The sequence below is a fragment of the Xenopus laevis genome, chromosome 4L, assembly GCF_017654675.1.
Source record: "Xenopus laevis strain J_2021 chromosome 4L, Xenopus_laevis_v10.1, whole genome shotgun sequence".
Classification (NCBI taxonomy): Eukaryota; Metazoa; Chordata; class Amphibia; order Anura; family Pipidae; genus Xenopus; species Xenopus laevis.
In genome coordinates, this window is record NC_054377.1 from 58,342,090 (window position 1) to 58,356,302 (window position 14,213).

Genomic DNA, 14,213 nt, shown 5'->3' on the forward strand with positions numbered 1-14,213 from the left:
CAGCGCAGCCTGAGCATGCGCGCCAAGTGGCTTCCTTGCTGAGTCGGCGCGTCACAGTGGGGGGACGGGTGGCCTGAGGGGGGCCCTCGGCAGCAGTCCCGGTGGGCCCCGGTCCCCCCAGTCCAACCCTGGATCAAATAAAGTACAAAAGAACAGATCAGCCGATGTTCTGCCCCTGACAGTAATCGTACGAAAGTCATGTCCGACAAAAGCTAGTGACAGTCTCCCACTGAAAATCGTATGATCGGCAATGCATTCAGAGATATTATCTGCAGCCGACAGAAATCTTTTAACCTGACCAATTGACCAAATGACCGATCTCTGCTGGATGAAAAATGTCGGGACTCTCCACACATGGTCCGAAAATCGTCCGAATCCTCGATTCATACGATCTGATCTTTGCGTATATGGCCAGCTTAATGAGCAATTCATTTAGATGTATGATGCAGACTGAACTGATTAATGTGCAGCCATGCATCATGCGTCTAAATGAATTGCTAATTAGCCATGCAGGCTGTGGATTCCATATTTGTTCGGTTTTAAAGGGGTGAGGTGGCAACACTAGGTGCGACGGGGGCTGGGGGCAGGCGGGCGTAAACTAGAATTGCTCAAACCGCAGCCCGGGTGTGCCCCCGTGCCCCCCTGTCAGACCCTGCACGTGGCTTTAGCCTAATGGTGTTTATGATCACAGTAACTGTGGATTTTCTGCCTTTGGAAGCTGCTGTAGCCTGGAGCATTATGTATTGTAACTTTGCTTCTGGGACAGACGCACAGCCTGCTCAGATGATGCTGCGTGTGAGAGAAAAGAAAGTGAAATAGGGCTCTATTGACAGATTTAAGTTTACAAGTTACTGGGGTCATTGGCAGTAACCCATGGCAACCAATAAGATGTTTACTTTCACTGTTCAGTCTGCAAGCAGCTGGAATGTGTCTGATCTCATTCCTGTAACTGCAGTTTGCTTTTTCACATTGTTTGTCCTCAGAGGGCTACCATAGTGCTGCCTACACACGTGGAACAAGCAGCTGTTGTGCTCAGAGAGAACTTTTTAACTGGGAGCTGGATTCGGATCCTGCCACCATACTGGGTCATGGAGCCAGGAATAAGAGTTGATCCAGGTAAGGGGCTGATGCTTTAAACTGCTTTATTATTATTAATATTTTGAAGGGCAGTTTTCATTCTTTAAAATGAATCCATTCCTGCTCCAGTATAAATAGAAAAACATTTCCCTGAATAGGCAGAAAGCAAATCAACGACTATGCAGCATAGGGTCCTCGTGACTGGCTTCTGTGTCTGCGTCTGGATGTGTTATTATTATGCTTTATATGTACCTTTTACTGTACAGCACAAGATAACATAATGTTGTTATTATTATTAGTCACATATTAATAAAGTGGCAGCATATTCTGCAGTGCTGTACAATAATTAAGTGTATACATTGAATATATAGAATACATTGAAGATTATACAAGAGATAAAGCGAGCCCTGTCCAAAAGAGTTTACAGTATTTATTACTAATGAGCGGTTGACACTGAAAATAGTAATTTTCACTGTAAATCTGTTGTGTGCCTTTTGTACTTTACGCCAGGCCCGGACTGGCAATCTGTGGGCTCTGGCAAATGCCAGAGGGGCTGCTATAAGGTGCCATAGAAAGTCAGTATTTAGTGGGCTGGTGGGGGCTGTATGGGCCTCTGAGTGGGCTGATTGGGCCTCTGTGTACCTGAAATGCTAGGGCGTTTTTTACTCATTATTCGCAGTTTCCTGAGCCTCGGCACAACCACCACTTAAGCTGGCCATAGACTCAAAGATCCGCTCGTTTAGCGACATTGCCAAACAAGCGGATCTTTCCCCAATATGCCACTAATTACGGCATGGCTATATCGGGGGTAATTTGCGAATTACGATGCGCCAAGGGGCTCCGACGTGTCAGTTAAAAATCAAACCTTCCCAATCGATATCGTGGCCAGATATCGATTGGGAAGACCCGTTGGAAGCCCCCATACACGGGCAGATAAGCTGTCAAATCGGTCCAAACTACCGATATCGGCAGCTTTATCTGCCAGTGTATGGCCACCAATACTTACAGGCTCAATTATTTGCTGTCGCTTCTAGAAGAACAAATTCACTTAAGGTTGCAATATCACTTTTAGATGTTCAAAAGAATTGGTTCTATAATTCAAACAAGTAAAGAAGTTGTTGATTACGTTTGTGAATCGAAATTATGCATTAACAAATAAAGTTGCTTCTCCATAATGAAGTTTGTTATGCATTAACAAATAAAGTTGCTTCTCCATAATGTGAAGTTTGTGAACCCTTATGAAATGGAAAGCCGCTCTCTCTGTTTCCTTCTAGGCTTTGGGTTTAGGATGTAATACCAGTGAAGAATAAACAGGGTTCTAAATTAATAGGGCATTCTTGGCCTTTTGCCCATTTTCCCATGAGGAAGTAATAACTGTCTTGGCAACCTTAGAAAGCCTTGTTTTAAGGACACCCCCTTTTTTTCTCACATTATATTCCCCATACCCTGCCAATCACAGACGCATGCACACACACAGCCTCCAATGTACAGGAAAGTCTAAAGTGAGGGCATGAGCACAATAACATCAACAGAAATGTTTTCCAAACTGTGGTTCACCTTGGGTAGTCCGTGGAAGCCTAAACATCAGTTAGGGAAATTTGGACAGAATACATATTTGCTGTAATAGATGCCCAGTTTGATGGTTATTTAGGGTGAGATTTTGATTAAACAATATTAAGATGATCCAGGAATTATGGCTAAAACAGCAATGTTTTCATTTTATATTCTAAGGGGGTACAGACGAATGTTGGACCTCAAGGGGGAGTTTTGAAAACTATTTCTAACAAAATGAAGTTGTTGGTCAAAAAATTGCTGTAGTAAATATGTGACCTCTTGCTAACCTATTTTTATTTCTTTTTTGTTAACAATCAATTCAAGGATGCAGCAAATGGGACATACGTCAAAAGGTTTGGGATTATATTGAGAATAATAATTTGGCTGACTTCCCAAGGCCAGTTCATCACAGGATACCAAATTTCAAGGTAAAATAAGTCTTTTTATTCCCATTTTTAAAATTGGGTTTAAAGAGTAGTGTAGTTGAAGTTTTGTGAAGTGCCACATTGTTCTTGCTAGCTAGTAATGAAGCAATGATTTTAAAATAAAGACTTGCAGTGACTTCTTTGGTAGCAAAAAGCACAGAGCACCAATTCTGTCAGATAGTTTTACTGTTGCGTGACATTAGTATGGTCATGGTGCTACAACCCTGATGTATTTTCAATATTCTTGTTAAATCGATTCTCTTGTGGATTAGGGAGCCTCCCAGGCATGTGACAAGCTATCTACATTAAAGGAGTTCCAGGCTGCCAGGATTGTTAAGATTAACCCTGATACACCTCAGAAGAGAGCGCGCTTTCTCACTTTAGAAGTAAGTGACATATTTCTGCCTCTGTTCTGCACAGGAATCTCACCAGGCTTGTCAAAATATAACAGATCTAGAAGTGTTCAGAAGAACATGGGAGGTTAAAGTTGATCCTGACAAGCCCTTGGAAGGAGTTCGTCTGGCAGCCTTGCAGGTAACAAAGATCCTGTCACATGGAGCCCTTGTACAAACAATTTTACCTGCCTAGAAGGTGACTCAAATGAAAAATGAAGATCAACAGAAAAATTGACAAGCTTTCCCTTTATATGCTAATTAGCGATGTGTGGGTTGACCCGCCGGTTGGGTGTGTTCAGGTTGAAATTTAGCCAAACATTGCAGGTTAGGGTTGCGTGCGAGTCACTCCTGCACTGCTCCCGAAGATTCCCTGTTTTGGAACCAGAGTTTCACACAGAAGTAGCGTATTGAGGGAGACGACACGGTGCAGGTCCTACAATGGCAACATGGTTAAGGTGGGTTAAGGTTTTGCAGGTTAGGGTCGAGTGCGGTAGAGTTTTTCCTGACCTACACATCACTAATGGTAATGGTTTTAAAGGGGTAAGGAAGGTGCAAAAGGAAAGAGATGTTAATAAAGAATTGAAATGGTGGTTGATTAAAGGACAAGTAAATAATATATATTGGGAGTGCCAACATGTTAGGTCCCCCCAATTACTATAATCACTTTAGACCACGAGCTGGTGGTCCACCATCCCAGGGTAGTATACACTGAGCACCATATCAGCATCTTTTCCAATAATTCCATGATACTCTTCATTGTCCTAGACAGTCCACATGCACAGTAGAGTCAAAATACAAACTCTGAATTTATGTTTTGAATTTTGTCTCTACTGCATGTGCACTCAATACAGGACATTGAGATGACAGTGTGGTGCTCAAGGGACCCCATAATGGAGCATGAAGTAAATAATTATATTCCCTGGGGGTTGCCTAACACATTTCCACTGAATTGGGATGACTAGTCCTTTAAGAAGAGAAAGTAAACCAATAAAAGGAATTGTGTCTCTCTTTCTCCAAGTAATATACAATTATGTTTCCATTGATAGTTGTCCTGTTTATATTTCCAGGCTCGTAAGACTTTGTTAGTTCCAACACCACGGCTTCGAACTGGTCTTTTCAACAAAATCACCCCTCCTCCTGGGGCAAACAAAGAAGTGCTAAGAATATGTTCAACTTCACAGGTGAGATAGGCTGTTAAGAAACATTCACCATAATCATTATGTTTACAAAGTCAGTGTTGGAAGCAATTTTGGGTACCTTGAGTCAGGGCAGCTACTGCCATGAGGCAAGGTGAGAACGGCAGTGAGCGGCCACTTACAAGGTGTGGCAAAAAGCCGCCTCTTGTAACTTTGAGTCGAAAGTCCGGGTTTAACCCGGAAATTCGGCTCCGCTAGTGCAGAGAGCACTAATGCTCTCAATGTGCTAGAGATGCTGCTCCCCGTTGACCTGCTGCGATGCTGAATTTTAAGCGCGGATCGGGAGTGGGGGGGGGCGGCATATTGGCTGCTGCCTCAGGCTGCAGCAGCCCCAAGACCGCCCCTGCCTGGAGTCGCCGTAATGTATCGACTCCAACTCCTAATAACTTTAAATACAAGCACTGAAAATAATCAAATCAGATGCAAGAGCTTCTATGAAGGAGGATATGGCTGGAGCAATTCTGTTTCTAAGAACAATACTTTAGTTAATTTTGGATTGTATTAAACGGCTATTCTACAGCTATATTGTGGTCTTTATACAAAGGGCCTGTAGGTGTCACTGTGCACAAGAGTTATACTGTCTATACATAGTACTTTCTAGACATCTTAAACGTATTCGAGTTGAAGCTACTGCTCAAGAGTAATGGCTGCATGAACCTGCTAATAAAGTGCTGTTATACTCTACTCATCCTCGGCTACCAAAACACAACATAAATGCCAGGTTCAATTAATATATAAGTTGTTTTAGGTTTTCCAATTGTTTTTGCTTTATGTAGTTTGACTTGATTTTGGTTTAGAATTACCAAAGGATCTGGTTTATATATTTTGAGCTTTGGCAGTGATAAAATGCCTTGTATGTTGTGTACTTAACTTTTTTCCATCAACATGGAAAATATATTAGTTTATTAAAGGAACAGTAACACCATAAAATGAAAGTATTTTAAAGTAATATATAATATACGGTTAGCATGCACTGGTGAAAGCTGGGTGTTTTAATTACTTTGATACACTTTCAGTTTTTGGTGTTACTGTTCCTTTATGTACAGACTCCACCACCCTGGTCACTGCCCCCTCCTACTTAAATAAGCAATGCATCAACCTCATTTGTGAAGCATTTTGGTGATTGGCTTTTTTGAGTAACCACAAATCACAGCAGCAGGTACTCTATATATACTGCCAGTGTGTGCACACTCATATATCTGGTATCTATACTGTCAATTTTCTTTTTATATATAGGGAGTGAAGGATTACAGTGTCCCAATGGGTCTGGATGCTAAAGTTCAGGTGGACTTAGTGGTTGTTGGTTCCGTTGCAGTGTCTGTACAAGGTATCATCTTGGGTTTATTAACACTTATCTACAAAAAACAAATTCCTATACCAGTTGCTCAGTGCCATCCCTCTGCCTTTCTTATGGTCTTCCCTTAATAGGGATAGGGATATTTACATATGCAAATTAGGGATGGGAAGGGGAAAAAAATTTACTTCCTTGTTTTCTGACAAAAAGTCACTCAATTTCCCTCCCCACCCCTAATTTACATATTTAAATTAGGATTTGGATTCGGTTCGGCCGGGCAGAAGGATTCGACCGAATCCTGCTGAAAAAGGCCGAATCCTGCCCGAATCCTGAACCGAAGCCTGGATTCGGTGCATCCCTACTTCTTAAGGAAGGGGTGATTCACCGTTAAGTTAACTTTTTCTCTGTTCTAGAATGACTAAGGCTCTGTAAGAGTAAAATGTATTGTTTTTGTTACTCATATTTCTATTCAAGCCCCCTTCTATTCATATTCCAGTTTCTAATTCAAATCAATGTAGGGTTGCTACTTGCTAAGGTAATTTGGACCCTAGCAATCAGATTGCTGAAATTACAGTCTGGAGAGTTGCAGAATAAAATGCTGAATAACTGAAAAAACACAAATAATAAAAAATGAAAACCAATTGCAAATTGTCTCAGAATATCACTCTCTACGTCATACTAAATGTTAATTTATAGGTGAAGAACCCCTGTAAGGACTATTGACTGGTCGGCAGGGGCGATTCTAGCTCCTTTGCCGCCTGAGGAGGCTTGCAACTGCCGCCCCCACTCGGCTGTCAACTTTTTTGGTGCCAGAGGGGGTCCAGGGCATCCAGGTTGGTAGCTCAGAGAAGCGCAATTGTGCTCTCTGCACTAGAAGAGCTGAATTTACGGTTTGAAACCTGTAAATTCGTTTTAAGGTTACCAGGAGCAGCATTTGTGCCGTCCCTGATTTCTCAACTCACCTCATACTCGCTGGTCGGGGTGCATCTTTTTACTTTGCAGTGGAATGTCCTTTGACATTGAAAATAATAAAATATCCAGAGATAACAACTTTATAAAGTGGCTTCCTATGGGATCTGCAGTGAAAAATGTTGTCTGGTCCATTGGGATGGCCCTTATCAGACTGAAAGAGATTTTTCTCTTTTGAGTTAACTTTTAGTAGCTTTTCATTTGTTATCTTTTTTTTTTTTAGTTATTTGGCTTTTTATTCAGCAGCTCTCCAGCTTTGCAATTTCAGCAATCTGGTTGCTGGGATCCAAATTACCCTAGCAACCATGCAATGATTTGAACAAGAGACTGGAATATGATTAGGAGAGGACCTGAATAGAAAGATAAATAATAAAAATCATAATAACAATACATTTGTAGCTTTACATGTAAAAGCTGGAAATAATCAAAGAATAAGGCAAATAATTAAAAATAAAACTCTTAAAAAGAAATAATGAAGTCCAATTGAAAGTTACTAGAATTGGCTATTCTATAACATACTAAAACTTGTCTTAAAGGTGAACCACCCCTTACTAACTCAAGGTAATTGTAAAAACCAGAAGAATGGCAAATAGTTTTGAGTCTGGGGATCCAAAACTGGGTAATTTCTGTTATATCGGGGGGAGTTGGCAGGTCTGTCCTGTTTAAAACCGTTTAGCTTTAATAGTTACATGCCCCCTATGAGACTGTGTGCCACTACTACTAGAGTCTGTTTGTGGCAGAAACATAATTGCTGGAGGGCTGTATTTTGTTATCCTTATATTTTTTCCTTATCAGTGATAGCTGAGGAGTCTTGTGGCAATATAATTGTATATAAGGTTGCCACCTGGCCGGTATTTTACCGGCCTGGCCGGTAAAAATGATGGTTGGTCCCAATGTTATTAATAGGGAAAAAAAGATACATATATAGGAAGGCCCATATTTTTTTCCAGAAAAGGTTGCAACCCTAATTGTATATCATGTAAGTGCCACTGACTCTGCGTACATAAACATGATGTGACATGTGAGCTCATTAACTATTCCAGGGTTTCTGATGCATCACAACAATTTAGATACAAATACTTTGCATGGAAGAAAATATTTATATCAAGGCACATCTAAATTTACTGTCTTCCTCAAATTATTTTTCAAGGCTGGAGGATCGGAAAAGGAGAAGGTTTTGCTGATATGGAATATGCAATGATGGTGTCCATGGGGGCAGTCACAGAACACACAGTTGTGGTTACTGTTGTGCATGATTGCCAAGTAAGTTAATTATTCCTAACAGCTTTACATGCCTTAGTTTGTCAGTAGCCGTAAAATGTTAAATACATTGACATGATTCAGAACTATTGGAGGCAGTGGTGTAACTAGATTTTACTGGGTCCCACGGCAAATTATTTCTCAGGCCCCAAATTATCTAGAAGCGGGGTTTTATCAATATTTCTTGAAATTGTATATGAATTAGGGTCTCTTTGGGCCCCTATACCTCGTGGGGCCCCCTGCACTCGCAGGTTCTGCTTCCTCTGTAGTTACGCCCCTGTGCTGGAGCAATTTTTGGAATTCCAAAGCGAGTGTTCCCATATAATCCCTCTCTGACAGAGCCAACATCTGTCACAGGCCTAAAAAGGCATAGATGTGATCTGCTCCAAACAACTGTAGTTTATTCTAGAGCTTTTGTTACATGTGCCACCTACTGGTGTTTTTTTTTTTTTTTTTTAAAAACATATTTTTATTGGTGAACAGACAAGCAGCATATGTTACAGCCAGAAACGTAACTAAAGGGGGGTGGGCCCTGGCGCAGGACACGCAGCCGGGCCCCCGCCCCCCTCCGTACACCCGGAACTGTCCGGCGCAAAGCGGTGCGCGAACTGCTGGGGGGTTCCCTGACCCGCTCGCACCCCCTGCTCCCCTGGTAATTCCGCCACTGGTTACAGCAGTGTAATTCCATACAGTTAATGGTAGTGATTTTATAGGTAACATCCATACATGTTTTCAATTTGTCTTACAGTATATAAATGCTTTGTCCAGGCTCATATAAACAGATACAATCTCTTCTCTTATTGAATTTTTCGACAATGTATGTTGATGGCTATTCCAATACAATTGGTGGATCCTATAAGATTATTCTTTTTGTATACCAAGAAGTCCCTTGGAAGCACTGTGCCAGCGTGTTTTGTTGTTCAATAGGTAGTGTTGTGATGTAACTCGCCCATGTCTCAAATAATTTTTTTAACCATATATTTCTTCTACATTAAGACTTCAATCCTTTCCAGGGGAATTTTGCATATTTTTGTAGTTATAAGGAGCCTGGTTAACTATATTGTGTGTATATATACTGTATATTTTTGCTGGTCCTTAAGCTAGTCACAACAGCGCAGAATATGTGCTGGGATTCGGCAGAAGAGATGATGGGCAGCTATTGTGGGCATCTTCAGAGGTGCAGATCTTCACTGCTAAAGGAGTGTAGTTGCCATGGGTTTCTAGCCTGATACTGAAGAGGTTTATTTCCCGGTTCAGATGGTGCCTGGTTAGCTGCAATTAAAAATTTCTGTTGCTTTTGGTTCTTCCTTTCTTCTTCTATAGAAAAGCATTACATATCTCGTTTGAAAGATAGATTATATATATATATATATATATATATATATATATATATATATATATATATATATATATATATATATTATATATATATATATATATATATAATCTATCAGGTGTTAATATTTAACGTCTGTTTTCTTGAAGGTGGTCGATATTCCTGAGGAACTTCTTGAAGACCATGATCTTACAGTGGACTTTATACTGACACCAACCCGAATAATCAAAACAGACTGCAAACGAGCAAAACCCCAAGGAATCATATGGTCAATGGTAGGTTAAATGAATTAACATTAGCAAAGTACATGGGGCTGCTGCTATAGGGCTGGCTGGCTTTGATTGATAATCGATTTATTCCTATTTAAAGTGGGGCAGATTTATCAAAGGTCGAGGTGAATTTTCGTATGAAAATATAACCTGGGGGATTTTTTCAGTTCTAACAGCTGCCTGTAATGAAACCAGAGATTGGGACAAAGATAAGAAATGTATCAACTAAATGTATCAATTTAGAACAGTTTACAGGGTCGGCGACCCCCCCAGAGTTGCTTTAGAAAGTGAAAAATTATACTTTACACTTCAGAATTAGAAAAACGGTGACACATAGAAAATGGAAAGTAATTAGAAAAAGTCATAATTTCTGGTGATCTATCTGAAAACAGATAGTTGTTTGTTGGTCCCTTTAAGTTTATGGGTTAGTTCACACAAGGAGATTCGGGGAGATTTTGTTGCCTGGCGACTAATTGCCTCGTCTTCTGAGCGACAATCTCCCCGAACTGCCTCAGACTTTTCATTATAGCCTATGGGAAAACACGCTAAAGCAGTTCGGGGAGATTGTCGCTCAGAAGACAAGGCGATTAGTCGCGAGGCGACAAAATCTCCCCGAATCTCCTCGTGTGAACTAACCCTAATAGAAAATCATTTAAACATTAAATAAAGCCAATAGGCTGGTTTTGCTTCCAATAAGAATTAATTATATCTTCTTTTTAACCAATTACAATGTACTGTTTTATTATTACAAAGAAAAAGGAAATAATTTTTAAAAGTTTGGATTACTTGGAGTCGAAGGGAGATGGCATTTCTGTAATTCGGAGCTTTCTGGATAAGGGGCTTCCGGATAACTGTTCTCATACCTGTATAACGTTATGTGTGGCTCATGCAAAACATATTAAAACAAATGCTTTATTATCTTATATTTTAAGTATCAACATCTGTACAGAGATTACACATCCTTTACACAGGTACCAGCATGCACGTTTCTCTACTGTGGGAGAGTAATATCCAGGGGAAACCCAGGCAGGCATAGGGAAAGCATAAAAACTCATTGCAGATAATGCTCAGTGTGGTGGATAGTCAGTGCTAAAACAACAACAAAAAAGTTTTATCAAAAATGGGCTAAGTGAGTGAAATTACCATTGGAGGTGATTTCCTCCCAGAGATGAGATATCTAACAATTTCAGTTGCTAAACAATAAACAAATTGTCACAGTGTTCATTCTAACCACTCCTAACCAAATCTGGGCCAGTGTTTTTGTTGTAAAACTTGACCCGAAGCTGAAAGAAAAGGAAACCAAGTTTTGTTCCTGACCTGACTTCCATTTTATGAAATATTTTATAGGCTAAAGCTCAGATGAGTCTGATACTGATAAGATCACAACTACTGGCTAATTCCTCCCTTTATTTGGGCTCCTCAGTGTAGTGCAAATGTGTATTTATTTTATCTCTAGCTAAGCTCTAATATAACTTTAGTATTTTATACCACCTCAGACCTGGCATAATCTAATGCAGTCTTTATGCAACTTTTTACAAGTTAACACCTGTTTTTACATTTGATCTCATATTTGCATAAAATCAATACAAGGCTTTACAAATTAGTGTGATTTATATGGTGTACCATGGCATGAAAGTGGTAGTTTAGTATATTTGCAAACCTGTTTATTGCAGCTTTACAAATCTGACTTCATGTTCCCTTTGTGTATTCTACCCACTGATTGTATTAGGGTGTCGGAAATTTTGCAAGCCATTTATTAATTTACAGGCTGGAAAAGAGTCCGGAGATTTTAGAGTGCACTGTATACCCAAACAGGAGAACCATACAGGACAGTTCTTGGGATTAAGGGGTTTCTGCAAATCCGTAACAACAATTATTTTATTTTGTGCTGACCTCCAAAATGTGGAATGTCTTTTTTCAATTTGGCCATGACCATGGTGGGGGGCTTTACTATCACTACTATATACAGTTAAAAGGCTTTTGCAAATTATAGTGATGTTCTTTTTCTTTGAGAACACAAAAAATGGCTTTTATTTTTTCATTATTAGATTAAAGTCAACAAAAATGTATGAGTTAACACAGCTGACCACCCATTCTTTGTTGCAGATCACGAGAGAGATGATGGGTAAGATCCCAATCCTAAGAAATCTGCAGGACAGGGAGAGGAGAGCTGGAAAAGATGTGTCTCTGAAGGATGGAAATGCATCTGAACAAGGCAGTAGGCAGTCTCCTTTATGTGTGCCAGAGAAGGAATTAGGGCCTTGTGGTTCTGTATTGAGTGAGCATAAGCATCTAGCCAATGCTCAACTGCACACTAAACTGGAAGCCTGTAACTTGCATGATGGGGCAACAGTATATATAGGAGATATACCTTCAACTACAAGAGTTAGTGAATTAAAGAGCATGTTGAGGGAGAGAGGGGCAGCTCCTCTAAGACTCACATGGCAAGGAGCTCAGCACAGAGCCTTCCTTGATTACAGAGATGTGGCACAGGCCAAGCAGGCTCTTTCCAGCTTGGAAGGAATAAGTATAAATGGTATTTCCCTGCTGGTGGAATTGGCAAGGACACAGAGGCCCAAAGCCAATGGAAACCAAGGATTTAGGAACAATAAATTGAGAGCCACAAACCCGAGTACTGTCAGTCAACCGCATATACCCACTTGATGTTATAAGAAATCACAAACATAGATCTTTATTAACAAAGTGTATCCCTGTTTTAAGTCTTTATCCAGAATGTGCCTTATTGTGCAATAAAGCTGCATCATGGAAACTCAACAGGGACTGAGATAAGTTACATATTAATAATTGTACCTCCTTTGTGAAAAGGCAATAGTAAACTCTATTTTTTCATAGTAGTGCAGATTTAACTGCAGACATCAATTCTTACGGTGTTTGCTTAGAGCTGCTCCCAGCGCACATGCTACTGCTCATTGATCACTTCCAAGTAGCCTGGCACTAGATGTAATGCTGCCAAACATGGTAGCCACCAAGGGGTCAATAAGCCTTGTTCATTGAGCTAAACTCTTAAAGGTCAAAATAAACCCCAAAATAAATATTTGTCTAATAAAAGAACCTGATTCTAAGCAGCTTTTCAATATACATTTATTAAAAATTGTCCGTGCTTTTAAAGTTATTTGTAAAAACAAGTGCTATTGGAAGCCGGATTTGCTTAACTCCTGGTTGTTACTTTCTAAACAATATTGCAAAAGTTAAAAACCATAGAAAATTTGTAATAAATGTATATTGCAAAGTTGCCTAGAATTATGTTTTATTTTATTAGTCAAAAAAAGTATTTTTGGGTTGACATTCCCTTTAAAAAACTGAGTGTGGGGTGTGTTCTCCTTTAATCATCTGTTGTTTGTTTTTTTTATTCCAATACATCTTTATTTAAAAGGCAGTTATTTCCATCAGGTAGCATACATATAACATCTGCTATAACATTGTCTGGGTTTTATTATCAAATGTACCATATTACAACTTGGGTGTCTGTTCCTTATAATTTCTCAGAAGCAGAGATTCTTATATAAAACATTTGTCAAATTATGTAGATACACTAAAAAACACAAATGAGATACCTGTAATTGCCTTCATATTGTTTATGAAATGCTGCCACTAAAGAGAGGAGAATTAGAAGAAAATTCTTGTGTATCAAATAGGAAAATGGTCATTTTCTCCTGGGTCATAATCTAAACTATTCTGTTCTTGACTGGGTCTAGTGGAATTTGCTTAATTTTCCATTTTCTAGCTACTGCTTTTTGCAGCTATCATAATAGCTGTAAACAATTGAGTGTATCATGTTAAAGATCCTAATTCAAAACCTTCAAACGTTTGGGCATATCCACTTTATATGGAACGTAGTGCCTATTTTCCCTCAACCTCAAAAACATGTAGGATCAGCCAAGGGTGCAAATTTTGCTATACGTACTGGTGCTAGATACCATATAAGGAGTATAGTTTGTCTATAGTTATTTAAATAATCTGATCTCTTTAACTCTCAACCAGATATTGTCTGTTTTTTTTATACATAATATATTGAAGACCGTCATGGCTGCCACACTCTGTCTGTGTTTTTACATCGGCTGAGAAGACGCGTGTGACATCACGCTTGGAGCAGAAGGTACTAATACTGGTACAAAATATTCACATATGATTAGGCAGATACATGTAAAATGCAACCATGTTTATTCAACAGCCAGTAGATGGCACTTGAACTCTGGGGAAAAAAGAGATTTTTTTTGCCTGTTTAATTTTGCCATATGACCCATCAAATGTATTGAACACCATAAAGCCTAGACTGTAACTTTGTAATATGGCTGCTAGGGAATAAGTGCTAATATTCTAGCTCTCATCAACTTGTGGCACCTGCCAATATTATGTATTTGAAAATAACTTTACTGTAAAGGAATATTTATATATTTAATATGTTGTACAAGTTCAA

The 14,213-nt window shown here is 39.5% G+C and overlaps 1 protein-coding gene across 2 annotated transcripts; it reads left to right on the top strand.

Annotated features, from left to right (window-relative positions):
* Window positions 1–958: 958 nt before the first annotated feature.
* On the top strand, window positions 959–14,213 carry mthfsd.L (methenyltetrahydrofolate synthetase domain containing L homeolog). Of its 2 annotated transcripts, none has more exons than XM_018256763.2 (8): window positions 959–1,116; window positions 2,956–3,059; window positions 3,329–3,442; window positions 4,519–4,632; window positions 5,884–5,974; window positions 8,061–8,173; window positions 9,656–9,781; window positions 11,882–14,213. In XM_018256763.2, exons 1-8 carry the CDS (start codon window positions 1,089–1,091, stop codon window positions 12,437–12,439), a joined length of 1,248 nt encoding a protein of 415 aa, XP_018112252.1. In that variant the 5' UTR covers window positions 959–1,088; the 3' UTR covers window positions 12,440–14,213.